This window comes from Equus quagga, chromosome 16 (assembly GCF_021613505.1).
Source record: "Equus quagga isolate Etosha38 chromosome 16, UCLA_HA_Equagga_1.0, whole genome shotgun sequence".
NCBI classification, from domain to species: domain Eukaryota; kingdom Metazoa; phylum Chordata; class Mammalia; order Perissodactyla; family Equidae; genus Equus; species Equus quagga.
The window spans coordinates 55,900,096-55,922,437 of NC_060282.1; the positions used below are offsets into that span (position 1 = coordinate 55,900,096).

The 22,342-nt window shown below is 40.2% G+C and overlaps 1 protein-coding gene across 2 annotated transcripts in view; it reads left to right on the top strand.

Moving 5' to 3' along the window:
* Positions 1–233: 233 nt before the first annotated feature.
* Positions 234–22,342, top strand: part of LYN (LYN proto-oncogene, Src family tyrosine kinase) — a 61,948-nt gene continuing 39,839 nt past the window's right edge. The window contains exons 1-9 of one of the 2 annotated variants that reach the window (XM_046642313.1): positions 234–365; positions 3,415–3,460; positions 4,293–4,398; positions 6,395–6,493; positions 6,615–6,718; positions 7,250–7,399; positions 8,510–8,662; positions 18,374–18,556; positions 20,332–20,408. In XM_046642313.1, the coding sequence (XP_046498269.1) occupies positions 234–365; positions 3,415–3,460; positions 4,293–4,398; positions 6,395–6,493; positions 6,615–6,718; positions 7,250–7,399; positions 8,510–8,662; positions 18,374–18,556; positions 20,332–20,408 (1,050 nt within the window). The remainder of the gene's footprint in view (positions 366–3,414; positions 3,461–4,292; positions 4,399–6,394; positions 6,494–6,614; positions 6,719–7,249; positions 7,400–8,509; positions 8,663–18,373; positions 18,557–20,331; positions 20,409–22,342) is intronic. The other variant, XM_046642314.1, reaches the window with a different exon arrangement.

Here is a 22,342-nt window from a genome sequence, read left to right on the forward strand (position 1 = left end):
TGCTGACATAAAATTGATGTTCAATAAATAGTTTTTGAGTGAATGAATGCACAAATGAATGATGAAGCAAACTGGTTTGTGAACAGTATCCACATTTGAGTGTGTTAAACTATCTATGATAAAGAATAAAGTATATTCTTTTTACTCTTCGTTAATTGGAGGAATTTTGATGACTTGAAGCCAGTTCTCGAATAGTAAAACAATGTCATTGCTCTTATATTCCAACAGGAAATATGGGATGTATAAAATCAAAAAGGAAAGACAATCTGAATGACGATGGAATAGATTTGAAGACTCAACCAGTACGTAATACTGACCGAACTATTTATGTGAGAGATCCAACGTCCAATAAACAGCAAAGGCCCGTAAGTAGATAGTCTCAGGGGAGAATTCCCACAGCAGGATCAAAGCATGGCTGCGTGATTTAAACACCAAATCTGTAACATGTGCATGCAAAAAGTCACATCGATTACTTGGGCCTCAAATAATTTTTGGTATGATTTGTAACTTAATCCTTTAAAGATCTCGTAAATTTTAGGGATAACCAGGCCACTTATTGTACAGTATAGCGGCCTTTGGTCACCTTCTTGTGTGTGGAGAAAATCATCTTTCATATTACTGGAGTGAAGACCCACTCTTTATATGAGGATCTATCTGTCTCTCCGAGCTCGGGTGACATAGGACAGGTCGTGAGATTAGTGCAGTGGTCTGGAAGCAGAAGGAAATGCTGGAGTCAAGTCAGAAGCTAAAATAAGTAATAGCTAAAATGTCCTTTGGCATATCGTACTTTATCCAATCTTATCACTCTTTAATTAATTCCAAATAGTACAGATACTGAAGTTGTCATGACTTATTCTAGAAAATTAAAAGATTAAGAAAAAACATAGCTAAAAAACTGCCCCCAACCTTGGACAAATATCTGTACCAGAAATTTTATGTGAATTATGTGCTGTTCAATGCATTTCGGAAATGCTTGGCAAAGGAAGAACTCTTACCGCATTTCGTGGAAAAGAGAAGCAGACTTTGGGTAATTACAACATTAAATGCACTTTATTTCAGATCTTATATCCTTTCCATCTACTCACTATCTTATACCATATATATATATCTTCCCATAGCCTGGTTTTTATGGAATTCCTCTGCATTTAAGCTGGAAACAACTTATTTCGGGTTAGCCCAAATGCCTTTATTAAGAATTTTCAGAGTTTCTCTAGTTTGACATGTTTTCAAATGCCTTGGCCTTCTCTAACTGTGTTATGTTACCAAGCCCTTCTGCCAGGCCCCTCCCCCACGGACCCCATTATCCTGCAGGTATGACATATGTCAGTATTATGTATCATTGTTGAAATTTATAAATCACCATTGGCCTTCTTAAAAAGAAGTGGAGATGAAGAGTGAATACAGCATGCTGTTAATTATCATACATGATGTTTCTAGATAGATAAATTAACATTGTAATTTTATATATAGAAACTCAAAATATATGTTATTAATAGCTTTAATAATTTAGTGATACTAAATACATATAATAATTAAAAACATTATATAAATAGATATAGGTATAAAATTATATTATATAAATATGATTAATGGAAAATAAAATGATGTAAGGAATTGGAGACACAAATAGTTTTGTTGTTATAGACTTCAAAGATCCCATAAAAAGATTCCGACTTTTGCTGGTATCACATATACCAGATTTTACTTGCTTTAAAACCTAAGTTTTCTTTTGTTTTTGAATGATTAACGAAGATGTCCTTTATTCAGAAAAGCAAAGGGAAATAGTATAAACTTACACACCATTTTTCCTCTTATTTAGAGTAAAAGAGGCTAAAAATTAAGTTAGAAAGCAGAAGTAGTCAACATGTTAGAAATCGTTCAATTCCCTCATGTATACCATAAAGTATTTTAGTCTGTGCCTTCTGTGGACACCGATGCCCTTGTTTCGTGAGCCAGTTGGTTTGGTTTTATCCTGTGGCTATAGATAACGCTCTCAGCTCCGGCCAGATGTGCCAAAATGCGCGCCCTGGATTGATTCCAGAGATGTGATGAGACAATGAGGCTGAATGGGTGCAAACTCAACAACCCTCTAAGGAAAAGACATTACAAAGAAAAATGGTAGATGAACTGCAAATGTGTGTTTTGGTCTTATAAAAAGTGTATTAAAACATTTATAAATTAAGGACTCTGATATTTGAAAATCAGCTTGGTGCTTTTAGAATGATTTAATTAGTTTCTCATCTTCTAATTATTTCCTCTAAATCATTTAAAATTGATCATACATCCTAATTATGCAAATCTAAATGATTTTAAAAATCAGTATAAAACTTCTTGAAATAACTATTGAAGGATAATATGGACCCATGAGTTTCCAATGCCAGAAAATATAGTAATCTTCCCAGCCCCAACCTTGCAATTAGGGGTTTTGTAGGCTGACTTTCATCAGAAATTTAAAGTTCAGTACAAACTATTTTAGTCCCACTCCATTAAGTCACTGTAATCAAAGAGAAAAGTTGCTAGATTTGTGGGTATAGGCCTCTGACAGGACATTCCTTAAAAGGGGCCCAAGAGGCCTTGTACGTCCTCCCCTTCGTCACTGAGAGAAAAGGGAATTTGATCTAAAAGGTCATTGAGGTGGCCTTTTGTGCCACCAGACCCTTCCTGATAATTCACCTCCCAACTAAAAGAACACGGGATGGCATCTGTCCCCATGATGGGATCAGGGTCAGCCACAGAAAGCCCGGATTGGGTAGGAGTTGTTCCAGCTGCTAGTAACAGAGTCCCAACCACAGTTTTTTAAGCAAGTCTGGGAAATGTGGAGATCATCAGTCCTGGGCCAGGGTGGCAATTTCACAAAGCCACGAGGGCCCCAGACCACTTGCATCTTTTGCTCTGCTGTCCCTGGTGTCTAGTTTCCATGGCTGCTGAGCCTCCAGCCTTCACCTGTTTCTAGGCAGAAAGAAGAGGGCAAGGGAAAGGAGAGCCGGCCCCAAGGCCCACACAACTGTTTTGGTAAAAGATACACTCCCTGCTGCCATCTGCGTAGAATGCTAGAGAATTTGGAAGCATTGTCATTTAGCTGGGCAAGTTGCCAACCTAAATAATATTAGGGTTCTGTTACCAAATCAGAGGGAGAATGATGATTGGGTAAGCCTCTCACAGCCCCTGCCTCGGGCCCTGTTCTTTTCTTGCGACTGCAGGCAAATGACCCTTTTAGAAAGCAGAGCCGTTTCACTGAGCTGTGTAGGTCAAGACTAGTTTACAAGATGGTTTCTCTGTATGCCTCTCATTTCTGGCTTGATAAATTAGTAAATCTGAACCTCATTTGCTACTGTTAGAAAAATATGTCACCTACAACATGAATGTAAGAAAAGCTAAACATAAAAATTTTTTCTAACAAACATTCTCTCCTAGGTTTCAGAATCTCAGCTTTTACCAGGACAGAGGTTTCAAACTAAAGGTATGTTTTCATCGCAACATGGTAGTTTCTTCACTGTTAGAGACTCCATAAAGTAGTTGTCCTGGGTGTTTTTATTTATTTTATTATTGTGGGAAAATACTTGTAACATAAAATTTACCATTTTAACCATTTTTAAATGTACAGTTCAGTGGCATTAAGCACATTCACATTATTGTGCAACCATCACCACAATCCATCTCCAGAACTTTTTCATCATCTCACTGGAAGTCTATACTCATTAAACACCAACTTACCTCCATCCTCCCCAGCCCCTGGCACCACCATCCTCCTTTCTGTCTCTGTGAGTTTGACTACTCTAGGAACCTCATTAAGTGGAATCATACAATATTTGTCTTTTTATGTCTGACTTATTTCACTTAGCATGATGTCTTTAAGGTTCATCCATGGCGTAGCATGTGTCAGAATTTCCTTCCTTTCTAAAGCTGAATAATATTCTATTGTATGTATATACCACATTTTATTTATCCATCCATTTGTCACCAGACGTTGGGTTGTTTCCATCTTTTGGCGACTGTTAATAATGCTGCTATGCACGTGGGTGTATCATTTCTTAAATATAGAGTTGGAATTAATTATAGCTGTAGGTCTGTACGATTTGAGATAACAAATACTGTACTTGGTGTGTACAGCATGTTACTTTGTGTAGACCATGTTAGGCCCTGGGCCCCACTAGGGAGGAAACACACATCATTATTTCCAGTTGCCCTGCTCTTCAGCCCGTCATCTCATCCTTTTGGGCCTGATGAGCATTTGTTAAAAGGTTTCTGCTGATGGGTTCGTAAAGGTCTTTGCTTGTATTCTTCATTTTTAGATCCAGAGGAGCAAGGAGACATTGTGGTAGCCTTGTACCCCTATGATGGCATCCACCCAGACGACCTGTCTTTCAAGAAAGGAGAGAAGATGAAAGTGCTGGAAGAGTAAGTGCGCCAAGTGCACTGTGCCTGCTGTTCCTGTGCTCAGGCACCGAGTCCTGCATGCTGTCCCCCTCCTTTTGCTTCCAGTAGCACAGTGATTGCCAGATACCCCTCTTGTGGTGGGCATGAGGTCCCCCCAGCCTCCTTGCTGCCAGGAGGGCTTTGGGAGTGAGAGGAGTAGGGCCAAAGGGGTTTTCCTCTTAAGTTTGGCTGTGAGCACTCTCTAGGAGGTTTCCTTTGAAGATAGACACCAGTTTCTTTATCCATCTGTGCTGCCTAAAGAAGTTGAGGTCTGTGTGGAATTGACATATTCTTTTTAAATGCCATCTTTATTTAGTTATATTACTTAAAATTCAGAGTTGGTGTATGGGCCCAACTTGGTGTGATTTATAAGGACCCTGTGCTGAAGCAATAGTCATCTTGGAAAAGCCCTTGCTCAGCAGTTGTGGCACTTCTGCGAAGACACTTCTGTGAAGATGCTTCTGTGAAGACATTGGGACATCCTCATTTCCTGACGCCTCCATGCTGACTCACAGACCTGTGGCCTTGGGGCTCAGGACAGTACCGAGAATAAGGAACTCCAAGTCTCTTAATTCTTGCTTGCTTTTCCTACTAATTTTGCATACTTTGTCACCCTGGCCTGCTGACCAGGGTTAGAAGGAGGAGGAGACTCCTTATTAAGTATAAGGCATTAAGTGGTTGGGAGCAGTTGTCACTTACTGGTTGACCACGAACTTGGGCCTAAGGCTGGCCCTGTCACTTGATAGTTGTGTGACCTTGACAAGTCACTTCAACTCTATACCTTAGTTTCTTCACTTATAAAATGAGAACGGCAATACCTGTCATGGTGTTGATGTGAGGATCGTGTGTGTGTATGCATATATATAAATATAGCACAGTAGTCCCCCCTTATCTGCAGTTTCACTTTCTGTGATTTTGGTTACCTGCTGTCAACCACGGTCTGGAAGCAGATGATCCTCCTCCTGACATATTGTCAGAAGGTCAATAGTAGCCTAATGCTGTGTCAGAATGCCTGTGTCATTCACCTCACTTCATCTCATCACGTAGGCATTGTGTCATTTCACATCATCACAGGAAGAAGGGTGAGTACCGTAGAGTAAGATAAGAGAGAGAGAGACCACATTCACATGATTTTTACTACAGTATATTGTTATAATTGTTCTATTTTTATTATTAACTATTGTTAATCTCTTACTGTGCTTGATTTATAAATTAAACTTTATTATAAGTATGTATGTATGGGAAAAATCACACTATATATAGAGTTCAGTACTCTCCTCCGTATCAGGCATCCACTGAAGTCTTAGATGGTACCCCCCTCAGATAAGGGGGGACTACTTTATAGGCATGTAGTAAGAAGGTCGTCCTTCACGTCCTACAGACAGGGGTCCCATCTGTGCTTGGGAATTTGAAGGGGAGCATAGTTGAGGTTCATAGGACCCCATCCAGTCCTGCTTCCTTCACTGACCCCAGCCTCCTCCTGGCTCCTCACTGAGGGCAAGAGCACAGTGATGAGGCCTACCTACTTGGAATTATCTTATGGTTTTCTGTTTCCTTTTTCCATGGAAACCAGATGTTTTAACAAAGGAGTTTATAACACAGAAACTATGGATCATTATTCCTGGATTCCCATTTCTGTAGGAATCCTAACGCATTTCTTAGCTATCCTGGGGGAGTTACAAACGTTTTGCTTCTGCACCATAGGAACCATTGTCACCAACTCTTTTTTGTGTAGTGCTGAGCACAGTGACCCACACTTCAGTTGTGAGGCTGTTTTCCTTTGCTGCAGTCTCTAAATGTGTTTTTGTTTCAGCAAGGGGAGTGAATTTTCCTACTGGATTCTGGGGTTCCAGGGATCTTCCCCACCCTCCGTCACAGCCCCCACTTCCCCCCAAAAATCAAACATCTTAAGACAGTTGCTCCTGTAGTTCCTGAGTCATTGGACACAAATAGTTTTTGAGATGTGCTTCTGTTGCAGGCATGGAGAGTGGTGGAGAGCCAAGTCGCTCTCCACAAAGAGAGAAGGCTTCATCCCCAGCAACTACGTCGCCAAAGTCAACACCTTGGAAACAGAAGAGTGAGTCCTCGCATGTTGTCATCTTGATGGTTTTGTGCACTGTGTGGGATTTCTTGTTTATTCTTTATCTGTTTCCTTCCCTGGAGCATAACACCCATGAAATGTTACGATGTCTCCTCAGGTGGTTTTTCAAGGATATAACCAGGAAAGACGCAGAGAGGCAGCTGCTGGCGCCCGGGAACAGCCCTGGAGCTTTTCTCATCAGAGAAAGTGAGACATTAAAAGGTAGGAAGTGGCTGAAGCCCTCTTAAAAGACACTAATTAGCAGCAAATCATTCTTAGAAACTGGGCTAGAATCTTTTGAAAAAGGGATATATTGTGTTCTAGTAGTGAAAGTTTTATAGGTTGATAACAAATAAACTGAAATGATTAGTTTTGCTACTAAAAGTAACATAGGAAGCAGACATAGCTATGGTCATTTCTTACCATGCTTTCTGCTTGCTGAGCCTCTTACATTATTATTTAGAGTAAATCTTGAAATTTTAAGAGAAAGAAAATCAAGATAACTTCAATTCAGTGAAATAATTTAAACTGTCATGAAGAAGGAAAATGGCATGTTGATAAGCTTCATAGCAAACAAATGCTAGATTCATTTGTTCAGTAGACTTTTTATAGGACTTTTAAAATAATACACTGTATACATAGTTAATTTATATTTTGCATATTTTTACACAAAATGTGTACCACAGTGTTGTATAGTGCAGAGCTTATTTATGGACTATAAGTGTAATCTTTACTGTACTTTTTCCCTTCCAGGAAGTTTCTCTCTGTCTGTCAGAGACTATGACCCCGTGCATGGTGATGTCATTAAGCACTACAAAATTAGGAGTCTGGACAATGGCGGTTATTACATCTCTCCACGAATCACTTTTCCTTGTATCAGTGACATGATTAAGCATTACCAAAGTAAGTCAAAACTGAAAGTTGGACAAGACAAAATATGTTTATTATGATAAATATATGGTGTCAAACACTTTTTTACATTAAAATTCTTAGGCATCCTATTTCTTTTGGATAAAGTTAGAGGATCATATTCTGTAATTGATTCTAAATTAATCTTTTATTAAAAATACCTTCAAAGTCAGATTTGATCTTTGAATAATTATCTCAGTCCTTCCCACCTGGTCCGCACTATTTGAAAGTTAATGTTCCAACATCACAAAGAGGAAAATGAATATTATTTTTGTGTAATGCGTATTTTTACAACACATCTTTAAATATTTGGAATAGGAATGCAGATTTGCAGATCTGTTTCTTTGTGTATATGTGTGTATATGTTTGTAAAAGTAACATGTACTCTTGGTAAAAGAAGACAGAAATAACAACAAAATATTTAGAAGTGGCAAGTCACTGGTCCCATTCTCTAATGCCATTCTCAAACCGTGTTATGCTATCCTGTGACCAGCCTTTATATTCATTCCTGCTGTGAATGAACTGAAGTTGGTTGTAGTGGGCAGCTGTTGTTACTGCTTATTTTTACAACCTACTCTAAGGAATACATATTATACAATTTGCTTAGGCCTCAAAATATGGAGAGAGCAAGGTACACCAGATTTTGTGGAATCTTCTCTCCCTCCCTCTGTCATCCCCGTTCACTTGTTCGTCTGGCATGCATGTTGAGAGCTGGTGGCGCTCTGGCCCTGTTCTGGGGCCAGGGGCCCCCTGGTGACATGGCCAAGCCCCCCCCTGTTGGGCCCTGAGGCACTTACATGGGCTCAGTAATCTGAAATTACATTTTATGAAGTGTGACAACCTGTCAGCCTTTGTTTATCTATTTGGTTTGTTGTCTTTGTTTTATAGATTAGCAGTACTAATGAGTCAAATTGTGTGTGTCTTAAATTAGCTTTCATTTAAGAATTTCAAAAGTCACGATCCAAAAGATGTCCCATGAGCATTTTAGGTTCATAGACTTTGACACATTGGAAATTATAAGACTAATAGTGAAAACTTCTCTACAGATACCAGTAAAATGCAAAGTATGACCTTTCTTAACCTTGATTTTCTCTTTCAAATTAGAGCAGTCAGATGGCCTGTGCAGGAGACTGGAGAAGGCATGCATCAGCCCCAAACCACAGAAGCCGTGGGATAAAGATGCCTGGGAGATCCCTCGGGAGTCCATTAAGTTGGTGAAGAGGCTCGGTGCTGGGCAGTTTGGGGAAGTCTGGATGGGTGAGTGTGTGGCTCTGGAGGCTGAGTCCACTCCAGGGGGACGACAGGAGAAGTGAGGGCTCCAGCCAATTTCTATCACTTTTCTCAGCCAAACGCTCAACTGTGTCAGAAGCCTCCCTTCTTTTGCTTTTCTCCATCCACCTTACACCAAGAACTGGCCTGCAGAATTATTTGATAAGACTCTTCCTCTTCCCTGTGACTTAGTAATTCTCTTTTAAAGTGAACATTTATAAGGAAGAGAGCAGCAGGTGTTTATCCTGGTTGTTCTCTCTACTCTTCTGTGACTCTCTCATCACCAGGTTCTCTGGACACACATTTCAAGTACAGGAACTTTGCTTCCGCCTCACGGAAAGCTGCACTTGGGTTTAGGACCGTCCTTACTAGCGGGCTTCATAGGGGCCTCACAGTTATTGCAATTTCTCACCAGGAAGTTTTCTGAAGAGGCTCAGAATGCCATCATTAATGAGTCCTTCCTCATCATTAAGTGCTGCCTGCTCAGGCTGGTAAGAGGTGACCAGAATTATAGCAGTGGCTTTCTCCAGGCCATTCTTTTTGCCCATGTATCTTTTCTAAAGTTTTTATAGTGAATGGGAGTTTCTTTGTTTTTTGTGATAAGAATAAAAAAAGCTTTTTTTTTTTAAAGCTTCATGTTCTCTTCATGGTTCTAATTGAAAATACATTTTTCTGGAAACTTCTGGAAAGGATAATATGTTAGGTCATACACATCATGCTGGATCACTGTCTGGGTGCCAGCTTTGTGTGAGTGAAAGCAAACGTGATTTCTCAAGAGAAGAAAGAATAGACAGATTTTTTCTTTTAAGATTTTATTTTTCCTTTTTCTCCCCAAAGTCCCCCAGTACATAGTTGTATATATTTTTAGTTGTGGGTCCTTCTAGCTGTGGCATGTGGGACACCGCCTCAGCATGGCCTGATGAGTGGTGCCATGTCCGGGTCCAGGATCTGAAACCCTGGGCCGCAGAAGCAGAGCGTGCGAACTTAACCACTCGGCCACAGGGCCGGCCCCTGGGGTAGACAGATTTTAAACACTGTCCAGCCCCAGGCGAGCAGAAACTAAGACCCTTCCAGCCTGCCGCAGCCATGTGTCCTTTCACTTCCCCATCCAGGGGTCTGTGAGGGAGAGGTTTGTCCTCTAAAATCTTGGCTCCTCACATCACAGCTTTGTCCACTTTCTCCTGTTGTCACTGCGTTAACCCAAGTGTCTTTTAAATATGGTGGATACTGACTCAGCATGTAATTAATTCTTACTGCACTGTACGTCTTTGTGAACATATTTACAGAATTTCAGATAAATTATCATTATGCAATCTCACGTTCTTCATTTTGGTTGGGGTATTTCAGAACCAGTTGGCAGTGCGTATCAGGCACTCTCCATTCCAGTCAGCGGATTCATGAGTGTGAGCGCTCCCTCTAGATGTGGTCTCTTCTCCTTCACACTCTGTTGCCTGAGTCGTAATATTATCCTCCTCCTTTCTCTATCTGCTCTTTTCTTTTTTATTGAGGTAAAATTCACATAATATGAAGTCAATCATTTTAGAGTGAACAATTCAATGACATTTACTACATTCACATTCTTGTGCAATCACCACCTCTATCTAGTTCCAAAATATTTTCATCGCCCCAAAAGGAAACACTGTACCCATTCAGCAGTCATTTTTCGTTCACCCTCCCCCAAGCCCATGGCAACCACCATTCGACTTTCTGTCTCTGTGAATTTGACTACTTCAGGTACCTCATATAAGTATATATGGATTCCTCATATTTAAGGAATCATATACTATTTGTCCCTTTTGGCCTGGCTTATTTCACTTAGCATGTCCCCAAGGTTCACCCATGTTGTACCAGGTGTCAGAATTTCATTCTTTTTTATGGCTGAATAATATTCCATTACATGTGGATATACCACAATTTGTTTATTCATTTACCTGATGAACATTGATGGACATTTGGGTTATTTTCACCTTTTGGATATTATGAATAAGGCTGCTATCAACACTCATGTACAAATTATTGGGTGGACAAATGTTTTCATTTCTCTTGGGTATATACATTCTTTTATGAATGGAATTGCTGGGTCATATGGTAATTCTATGTTTAACTCTTTGAGGAGCCATCAAGCTGTTGTCTGCTCATTTTATTTTATTTTAATTATTTTCGGATGTACATCATATTTCAAATTCTGTGTACATTACATCATGTTTACCACCCGAAAACTAACTGTAGTCCATCCCCTCACATGTGAGCCTAATCACACCTTTTGCCCTCTCCCCTCCCCCCACCCCTGTGGTAACCACCAATCTGATTTCCAATGGTATGTAGGTTTTTTTTTTTTGTCGTTGTTTTTATCTTCTACTTATGATTGAGATCATATGGCATCTGACTTTCTCCCTCTGACTTATTTCACTCAGCATAAAAAACATACCACCTTTTTTTTTCCCCCAGGCATTTATATTTATTTCTTAATTTTTTTTTTCAACTCTATAGCATAGGGACAGGAATAGTATAATAAACATTGTATACCCTTCACCTAGATTTACCAGTTAATATTTTGCTGTATTTGCTTTATCTTTTTTGTGCATATACCCATGCATACTCATACCTTTTTTGTTGTTGTTGAACCACTTGAACATAAGGTGCAGACATGAGGACTCTTCACCCCTAAATTCTTTTTTTTTTTTAAAGATTGGCACCTGAGCTAACAACTGTTGCCAATCTTCTTTTATTCCCCCCTGCTTTTTTCTCTCCAAATCCCCCCAGTACATAGTTGTGTATTTTAGTTGTGGGTCCCTCTAGTTGTGGCATGTGGGACGCCACCTCAACATGGCCTAATGAGCAGTGCCATGTCCACGCCCAGGATCTGAACCCCGGGCTGCCCAAGCGGAGCGTGTGAACTTAACCACTTGGCCATGGGGCAGCCCCCACCCCTAAATTCTTAAGCATGTGTCTCCTAAGAGTAGGGCTGTTATCTTACACAATGCAGTGATCATTTTCACGAAATTTAAGATTGATATATACTATTATCTAATTTAGAGTCTATATTCAAATTTCCCTAATTGTCTCAATAATGTCCTTGTGGCTATCTAGGATCATGTCTTTGCCTTTAGTTGACATGCCTTTAGACTCCTTTTACCTAGAATGGTCCCTTGGCCCATCTTCATCTTTTATGACACTGACATTTTGTAGAAGGCAAGTCAGTTGTTTTGTAGAATGTCCCTTGTGTGGATTTTTCTGGTGTTTCCCGTGATTTGGCTCAGGTTATGTCTTTGTGCCTGAGTAATATCTAAGTATTAAGTGATGCTGTGTCCTCAGTGCCATCCATCAGGAGGCACAGAATATTAGGTGGTCCCATTATTGCTGGTGTTCTGTTTGATTTGGAGGTCCACCAGATTTCTCCATTGTAAATGTTACTTTTTAATTCCCTTTTGTGATTAATTAATAATCTGTGAGGAGATTCTTTAAAATTATGTAAATATCCTGTGCTCTGAAAGAACTTTCCCCAAATGGTTTGGGCATCATCTGCTCATTTTGAATTCTCTTCCCTCTTAGAAGCCATAACTTCTCTAAAAAGCTGCCGTCGTCCCTGTCCTCCTCCCACGCTCCCCTAAACGTGTCTACTCGAACCTCCTGGCTCACCTCGGTAACCAGGGACTCTGCCTTCTCTCTCTGGCCTTCCCTCTCCAGCCTTGTCTCTTCATTGAGAGTACTGGCAGGAAGACATGTTCAGGATTACATTTAATTGTCCTCTATGTCTCTGAGTCCATCTGAGTGCGCTTTCCTCTCCATATTTGCCGTGACTTTGAGTGGGGAGGAGATGATAAGATGTGGAAGGGGAGGAAGAAGAACAGGAGGAGGGGAGAAAAGACTGTCCCAGTTGTACAGTGTCTACTGGCCCCTTTTAGGTACATTTTCATTGATTATCTCACCTACTTATCACAATAACATTGTAAGATAGGAATTATTGTCGTCATTCAATAAATGAGGACACTGAGAGTCAGGTAAGCAACTTGTCCAAAGTCATTGAAGGCAGTGGGGAAGGTGGCTGCTCTGGCATCCCAGAGACCTGGACTCACTTGCTAAGCTATCTGTAAGTTAACTTAGACTTCCTTGCCTCAGTTTCCTCATCAGTAAGATGGGCAAACAACCATCTCATCCATTGCTGAAAGGAAGAATGAGATGTACTGAAGTGTTTCCTCTAGAGTTTGGCGGTGTACTCTATTTTTATTATTATTTTCATTTTACTGTATTTGACTATAGTCGCTGGAAGCTTTATTTCAATGTATTTTTCCCAATTTTAATCATGAATTCAAACTATAAATAATGTAGTTAGACTATCCTATGGATATTTGCTGGCAAAGGAATTGCATATCAGCTATGAAGAGAAAAGTAGAGGAAGCTTAACTGGGGTGTACTCGTTTGCTCTAAAACATATGAACTGATGGTTTGGAGTTTTGTTCCAATCTCTTCGTGTTCCACTGTGAAGCCAGGACAAAGTCGTCGAACGGCGTGCTGTTTGCATCCGAGAGATAAGAAATAAGATCTACTGGTCTGGAAAGTTATCACGTTGAGGGGGAAGAGATTATGATAGTCTTCTTGTGTTTTCTCAAAATTTTCTTGAGGGCTGCTAGCAAGTTGAATGGTACTCTCTTTACCAGCTCCATGACAGTGGTGCTTTGAGGTGCCATTTGCCCGCCCAACTCATCCATTCCTAAGAAACTGACTGGGATGTTAGCTGGCGGGAAGTCAAGAGCAAAGTAGCAGTTGGGGGAGGGCAGGACAAGCCTGACTAGGCCTGCTCACAGTACAGTTCTGTCGTGAGTGGCTCAAACCTGCACTAAAATTGTTACCTGGAGCTCAAGCACATTGCTCCTTTCTGGGATTGAGAAAACCTCTTTGCTTCCAATTCCAGATATACCACATCCTCCTGCCCATTTCTTACCCTTTCCCATTCCTGGGCTTCCACTGGGCCACGTGCTAAATGTTCACACTTTGATTCTAGAGAACTTTCAGTTACAAGGAGGTGAGAATGGGGCATACGAAAATATGTAATTGTTCTATGTTTATAACATAAAATTTACCATCATAACTATTTTTAAGTGTACAGCTCAGTACTGTTAGGGATATTCATACCACAAGAACTCTTTTCATCTTGCAAAGCTGGGACTCTATACTCTTTAAACAACATCTCCCCTTTCCTGCCTCCTCCCAGCACCTGTCTCTACCATTTTACTTTCTCTCTCTAAGAATGTGAATGCTCCGGGTACCTCAAATAAGTAGAATCATACAGTATTTGTCTTTTTGTAACTGACTTATTTCATTTAGCATAATGTCTTCAACGTTTATCCATATTGTAGCATGTATCAGAATTTTATTCCTTTTTAAAGTTGAATAACATTGCACTGTGTGTATAGACCATATTTTGTTTATCTAGTCATCCATCCAAGGACACTTGGATAGTGTCCACTTTTTGGTGACTGTGAATAATGCTGCTGTGAACATGGTGCACAAATATCTTTTTGAGATTCTGCTTCCAAATATTTTGGGTATAAAATTACATCACTGTTAATCAAGTGAGTTAGTATTTTTGTGAAGCATGAGGAATGGTTCATAGACTACCACTCACATTTTCTGGTCTGAAATACAGTGGACAAATACTAGGAAGTGACCTGTTCTGGGGGCAGAGGGGGTGGGGATAAAAGAAAGAGGAGCTTCTCTCTCAAGCTGTTTCCTCTTGTTCGTGTGATCCTCTTGACATCTGGTTTGGTGACACATTTTCCTCTGTGGATTGTTGGATTCTGAGCAAATGACTGAGCAGGAAAGCTAAGGATGATGTTTCCTGTTACCGCTTGGCCTATGAAGAGACTTTGAGGAAGAAAGGAAACTTATTTTGAATTGAATAATTTTCATTTGAGCCAGCTGCATTAAAATTAATCACCAGTCAACTTCCAAAATCAACTGCATTAATCTTTTTTTAAGACCACCCTCCATTTTGTGGTACTTAGGCATTTTTTAGGAAGTTAATCACACTTGGAAATGGAGCTTTCTCAAATTGTCACACCAGTTTTCTTTAACCGTGGCAAAGTGACACTCCATGAGAAATTCTTTAGTACCTTCAAAAGATTTTTTAAAAATCATTTTCCATTTTTAATGCCAACCCAAACCTCCATGACTAGATTGATTGAACCTGCACACTACTGGGGAGTATCTTGGTAAAGTATAATTTGATCTTTAGTGCTGAATAAAAGTGATTCTGTTAGTGTAAGATAAAAGCCTACCCTATTGTTTAAATGTCACAGTCCTCAGTGTAGACCACTTAGCGGAAGCTGCTGCCATCCTCGAGCTGTGTTTGACACAGCTGCTTTATTCACTGTTCATCGTAAACTCTTTATCAGCATTTTTAATATCTTTAGCAGCTACAATATTTCCTGATAACTTTTCTCCCTACCCTTGGAAAGCATTTTTTTCTTCATCCTTTATCCATAATTTTATGTTATGTAAAAGTCCCAGTGAGTTCCATTGCTTTTGTGATGACAAGGGGAGAATAGTTTTGTTTCTGTCTCTTTTATTGCTGTGTACCATAACAGCAGACAGAAAAGAGTGTACAACACAGATATTCAAGACCACAAGTAATTACACAGTGAAAACCTGTGGTGGCCACACCAGATCACACACTGGAAACTTGCCAGCACCCAGAAGCCCCCACTTATCCCCTCCCAGCCATAACCTCACCTTCCTCCAAAGGCAGCTGCAATTCTGACTTTTGTGATAATTTCCTGGCTTTTCTTTATAGTTCTGCTACTTTTGTATATGAGGATATGCATCCCCAAACAATATAGTTTAGTTTTGCCTGTTTTTGAACTTTATGTAAATGAATCATCCCCAATATACTCTTTTATTATGTCTTGCCTCTTTTACTCAACGTTATGTTTGTGAGATTTGTCCACATTTTTGGGTATAGCTACAGTTCATTCATCTTCGTTGCTACATTGTATTGTGTTGTGTGTGTGTTTAAGGTGTACAACAGTTTATCCATTGATTTCACTATTTATTGATGGAATTATTGTTTCCAGGTTTTGGCTACTATGAACAATGCTGCTATGAACATTTTCATACTGTCGCAAGGATACATGGGTTTCTCTAGTGGATTTGCTGGATCACAGGAGTATGAATCTTCAACGTTACCAAATACTGCCAGCTTAGTTTCCAAAGTGTGTGTCCCAGTTTAGACTCTCATCAGCAGTATACAAGAGTTCTCAGTGTCCCACTTCCTGGCCAACAGAGTTGTACCTAGAAGGATGTGGGCCCCATGTCAGAGCAGCCCATGTGTGTGTGTGTGTGTGGTCACTCAAGATAACTGCACTTGAAAGGAGGCTGTTCTGTCAACATCCTTCGTGGGCCCCTGGGAATATTGTTAAAGACAGAAACTTTGCAACTGAATTTCAGTGATGCTCAGAAAAGAGCACAGAAAAGGGCCCAGGGGGCTGCCCTAGTTTCCTTACCAAGGGGCACATGCACCAAGGGGCATGTGCTCAGCAGCACTCGAGATTGTCAGCCTTTTTGTTTTTGTCGAGCTAGATGGTGCTTTCTCCCATCTATTTATTTGCATTTCTCTTATTACTAATATAATTGAATTCCTTTCACGTATTTATTAGTCATTTGGATTTCTTCTTTTTGAAATACCCATCCAAGCCTTTGCTTATTTTTCTTATTGATTTGTAGGAATTTTTTATATATTCTGGACACTAGTCCTTTGTTGGTTACATGTGCCAAAAGGAATGTATTTTCTTGCTATGCTTTGCCACAGATATATTCACGTAACTGAGGACCTATTTATAAACTTTTAAGCAAATTTATGATGGAATCTTCTTGATTCAAATGTAATATTAAAGGAATCTTGTCTGTGGAATTTGCTTTGTATTTACTCTTAAGAGCCATAGGATAGATTATATTGTTTGTAATTATCCATTTAGATGGAAGATTAATCTAATGTATTCATGATTCCGTTATTTTGTGTAGGTTGAGGCTTTTGAAAATGAATAGGACAGTATTTTGTCAGCTTTCTCTTACTGTCTTATCCATATGTTTTAACACTTACTTTATTTTATATACTACATTCTTCTTTTTTCTGTAGGGCACTGCATGCTACCACTATGTGGAATATACAGGAAAAAGTGTTAACAGAGAAATCAGTGTTAATGATCAGAAGAAAAATTATTAACTAGGGTTGACTGTTAGCTGTAAACTGTACTTTTTCTTGCCCATTTGAACTTGTGGAAATAGAAACATAATTGATTTTCTTTTAAAAAAAATTCCTTTTGAAAAAAAAGAAAGATACATACTCATTCACAAATTTAATCAAAATAGAAAAGAACAAAAGAAAGTAAAAGTCACGCCAAACTCTACCACCCAGAGATCATCATTGTTGACGTTCTACTGAGCATCTTCCAGTCATCTCTCTATGCTGTACATATACAGATAATTACGTGGCCCAAAAAAGGGGACTAGACGCTCTAAGTCACCATTTCTTAGAGTTGTATTTTTCTTAGGGCGGGTTCTATGAAACGGTAATGCACCAGATAGAGGTAACTGGTAGGGAGACTCGAGGTGGTAACCAGCTGCCACTCCCTCATTTTTTTTTGTCACTTCCAAGAGAAGTACGGAAACAGAGGGAAGGGAAGGGGATTAGCTCTATTTCTGCTTTGCCAAACCACTGAGAAAAGGCTTTCCCAGGAGACAGTCAGGCTCAGAATTAAGCACATCATTGAAGCAGGTTCCAGAAAAGTGGTGCCTTGGAGGAAGTATATTAAGGAGTTGGTATTTCCCAAAGTGTGTTCCATGGGTGTGAGAAAGTACATGGAAGGTGTTCTGTGGTCAGTAAAATGTGGGACATGCTAAGGCTAACCCAGTCAGACAGGTTTCTGCACTGAAGGGCTCTCACTGCTTGTGCTGCATCTCCTGGGTCAGGGAGGGGTGTGGCAGGCTGTGGTTCCCAGACATTTCAGCACAGGACCCTTTGTTCATGGAGAATCACCCAAGTCAGGTTCTCACTGAAAACTTTGGGAAATGCTTATTTGGCTCTAGTATATTGTACTTAAAAGTTAGTATATATATGTATTTTAAGCACAGAGCTTTTTTTTCTGATTATAAAAATAATACATATTCGTTGTAGAAAATTTGGTAAGTAAAGGTATGGTGAACAAAACTGAAATCACCTACAATTGCATCATTGGAGATAGCCAGTGTTTGGTGTATTTTCTTCTAGACCATTGTTTGTGTGTGTGTGTGTGTGTGTGTAAGAGTATACTGGGGCTTTGGGGAGGAAAAAGAAAGAGAAAAAGATTAGCAACAGATGTTAGCTCAGCCAATCTTAAAAAAAAAAATTTTATTAATTAGAGAAAAACCTTAGTCCCCATGGTGGAGTGCATATAGAGTGTTCTTTTTTAAACTATTGTTTTATAAGAACCTTTTGATGTTGGAGTAATTTCAGATTTTTTTGTAAAGATGGTACAGAGAATTCCCATATATCCTTTCCTTGGCCTTCCTTAACGTTAACACTATATAGAGTTTTATATAATAGAACTATGTAGAGTTTTATACCAGTTTTTTCTATCTTTAAGTAAATTTTCATCTAACTCTGCATGAAGTTTTTTGATTTTGGGTTTGTAAAGCATGCCCTCCCTTCTTCTTTCTTCCTAGGTTACTATAACAATAGTACCAAAGTGGCTGTCAAAACCCTGAAACCAGGCACTATGTCTGTGCAAGCGTTCCTGGAAGAGGCAAACCTCATGAAGACCCTTCAGCATGACAAGCTGGTGAGGCTGTATGCTGTGGTCACCAAAGAGGAGCCCATCTACATCATCACCGAGTACATGGCCAAGGGTGAGCGCCCCAGGACCCAGTGCTCTTCAAAGGCTCACACCTCAAGAAGTAAAATGTCTGACATTCAGAGAGTCCTCAGATAATCTTAATTGTAAAACAGCTTGCTTACTACCAAAAAATCAGAAACTATGAGAAAACAAAGGATTTTCATAAACCACCTCTCTGCAAGTAATCTATGTTAGAAAATTAATATATGATCTTCCTATTTTCTCTACACTTGTCTCCATATATGTACTAGCCCAAATAATAGTACCCCATACCTAGTAGGCCCCCAATAAATACTTGCCAAGTAAATATATATTTCAAATAAGAGTATTTTTGTTATATATTTAAAATGTAAGTTCTCAGAATTTTAAAACTATTTCGTTTTCCTCTTTAGCATTATCTGAATGTTCAGGGTATCACTTCAAAATGTTAATATTTTTAAAACTTGTCGAGATTAAATTCCTGTGTAATCATAGATTCACTGAACAGGAGGTTTTGAGCAACTGTCTTTTCTCCCACTGTTACAGCTTCAGTTAAAGGGGTGTGAATCACCATCCTTCTCCCGCCAGTTCAGCAGAGATGCTAATAGACTGCCAAATGATTTTTTGAAAGTCTTAGGAAGGAAGGAAAGAAATATTAGCAATAATCCAAGATTAACAATCTTCTCATGCATGATGGAGATTATAGTGTGATGTCTTAGTCAAATAGGTTAGAAAGATGAATATTATATGTTACTATTTCAGAATATTAGTTTTTCCAAAAAAGGACATTGTTAAAATAAAAAAAAAAACTTATGGCTTAAGTTGCTAAAGCCCAGAAATGAGACTCAGGGTAGATACTTTGTAGGAGTTCGGTAAACACTGGTTGAATTAATTAAGAGTAATCTTAATCATCAATGTGAATAAGAGTATCTCCTGATAACAATACCTAACCTTTGTTGAGCACCTGCTGTATTCCAGACTATTCTTGATGCCTTCCCTGGGTGCTCTCACTTAGTCTTTTCCACGGTCTGAGGGCTAAGTCCTGTTGTTCCGTGTTGTGGCTGAGGCAGCAGAACGTTTATTGAGAATTTACTACCTGCCAAGCACTATGGCCTGAGTTTTAAATCCGTCCTCCCGAGGACTCTGGGAGAGCTGCCAGGACATGCCCATGGTACAGGGACTCGGACGAGGTCAGTAACTGGCCCAAGGCTGCCCTCCGGTTGGCACTTTAAGTTCGAGGGGAAGAGCAGGTCTTGTTTCTGAGATGAAGCCATAGGAAGCAGGAGAGTCTGTCGGTGGGCACACTCCCTTTTAGGTAGGTCAAACTTTTTTCTAAAGCACAGTTCATTCATCAGGTACTCGTTGAGCACCTGCAGCATGTATCCAGTTCTGTGCTTTTGCTGGACACAGATAGAAGCGGGCCCAGCTGAGTGCCTGTTATGGGCAGGCCCACCAGGAGGCCTTGCTGGTTTCTGTCCCAGAGAAGCTCTGAAGATCAGGTGCTGCAGTAAGTGTATGGTGGTGGCAGGTACCAAGTGCTCTGAAATGCATTGCTCTCAGACACCTGTAGCGGGAAAAGCAGCGTCCACCACCACCCTTTCTTCCCTGGAGCGCACGTGCATGTCACAACAAGTCAAAGGTAACAGGTTAGAGAGGACTGGCTTTGACCAACCTCAGGACTTGCAAGACTTGCAAAGTCAATCACTTTGTGGGGTTCCCTCCTCCAACAGCAACGATCGTTTAAATTACCTTTGGATCTTTTTTCTTGAGTGTTTCAACTACACTGACTTGTTCTTCCTCTGTTAACAGGCAGTTTGCTGGATTTCCTGAAGAGTGACGAAGGGGGCAAAGTGCTACTTCCAAAGCTAATCGACTTTTCTGCTCAGGTGAAGTATTAAAAAGCTAGTGCGCATGTGAATTTGCAAAGACCTCTCTGCTTCAGATTCATGATGAGGTTGTTGCTCCAGGGGGAAAGCATTTCTGTTGGATGTTTCCCAGTAGTGGTTATGAGCAAAAGAGCTTCCAAAGTACACTTCCTTGGAGACAGGAGTGGGTGTTTCAAATGGAATATGTGTGTGCACGCGTCGAGTTTTGACTTGGATGTGGTCTTCTCTAAGACAAGTCACCCTCTTTATACTTATATTCATTTCCACACAAGCGATAGTAACAATGCAGCCGAATTGATAACTTTATGCTGCACTTTGGAGAAGCAGTTCCGCTCAGTGTTAGAACAGCACCTTCTAAATGGTGCGTTTGTGGTATTTCAGTTACTAATCTAATCTACTGATACTTTAAGTCCTTAGTATTCTTGAAAACAGAGGAACAATATTCTTTTCCTACTCTACCCCTCTTCAAACCTTCTTGTTGGATATGTCTTTAGGATTCTGAGAAATAGTCATTTATAATATTTCTAGTACTAGCATACAAGTGGCAAATTTGTTTACTTTGGCATCACGTTTCCTGAAGTGTATTTAAGAGCAGAGGGAAGTTACTCGGAAACCCAGCAATGTGCCTGGTGTATCAAGGAAATGCACGTTTGAATGATGCCAACTACTGACTTTTCATAGCTTCCTTGTGTCCATTAGTCATGTTCAGTAGTTTGCTCATTTTGTTTCTCAATACTGGCCATGAGTAGTTCAAGTTGGGAAGGCCGCGTACCATAAAGCACAGGCAACACAAGAGATTTCTAGGAGTTCTAGGAAAGAGTGGTCTTTATGATCTTCATTTCTTGCTCTCATTTCTTCCCTCAGACCCTCTTAAAAGATAAGGCCTTCTTGGGAAGATGAGATCAAAGGAATGAATTAGTACACAGGTAAAGTACTTCCAGTAAGATAGGATGAGAAGAGATGCTCTGCATTGGAGATTGTGGGCAGAGCTGGGGTTGAACACCTGAAGACTAGAGTGTGTCGTAGCTCTGCTACTCAGTAGCCATACCCCTTTCAGGAAGTCCTTTGCCTCTTTAGATTAGTTTATTCACGTATCAAATGGCAATGGTAATTCCTCCTTTAAGGAGATGTTGAAGGTCAATCAAATGAACTGGCATAGACACAAGCACTTCAGAGCCTGGTGGTGAAGGCTGAGGAAACCTTGGGGATGACAGTCCCCATCATTCCAGTAAAGGTGTGTGATGAAGTCATTCGACTCAGCCCTCGTCTCATCTACCAGAACCTGGCAAGCTCAGTATGTTCCTTATCTGAGTATGAAATTCAGATATGATCTGGACCCACCATATCTAATATGGAAAGAAGCAAAATTGCTGTGGTGCAACTGGGGGAAGGGAAAGGATCCAAGAGTCCTGACTTTGTAACCCTCTCAAACTCTGCAAGCTGGCCCCCAAGAAGCTCTATGGGACCCCAAGGGTTCCAGGCTCATAGTTTGAAAACCACTGCTCTGTGGTAAGAGGGAAGATGACTTGAGTGGATGCAGCTGTAGATCCCGTGTAGAAAGGGAGTCAGGAAGCGGAGAAAGTAGAAGTCCCGTAAACTTGTGTCACACTTGACACAGATAAATGAGGCCCTCTACTCAGGGCAGTGATTTGGGGAGCCCCTATTGGACAAGAATTGAGTGTAATGAAGGTTTGTCATATCTGCTTCTCAGAAAGGGAAAGGGGCTGACAAGGACATGGGGAAGTGGGACATTTGGGCTGGAGGCCTGAACCCTCGTAGCTGTTCCTGTCTGCCCAAGGGTCGGATCTGTGCCTACAGTTCTGTAGGGTAGAAATTATGCATATCAGGGTGTGTACTATACCTGGAGAAGGACTTTATTTTGTCACATGGGTATTTTGTGTTTGATTTTGCATATCTTATCTTATAAAACCTTA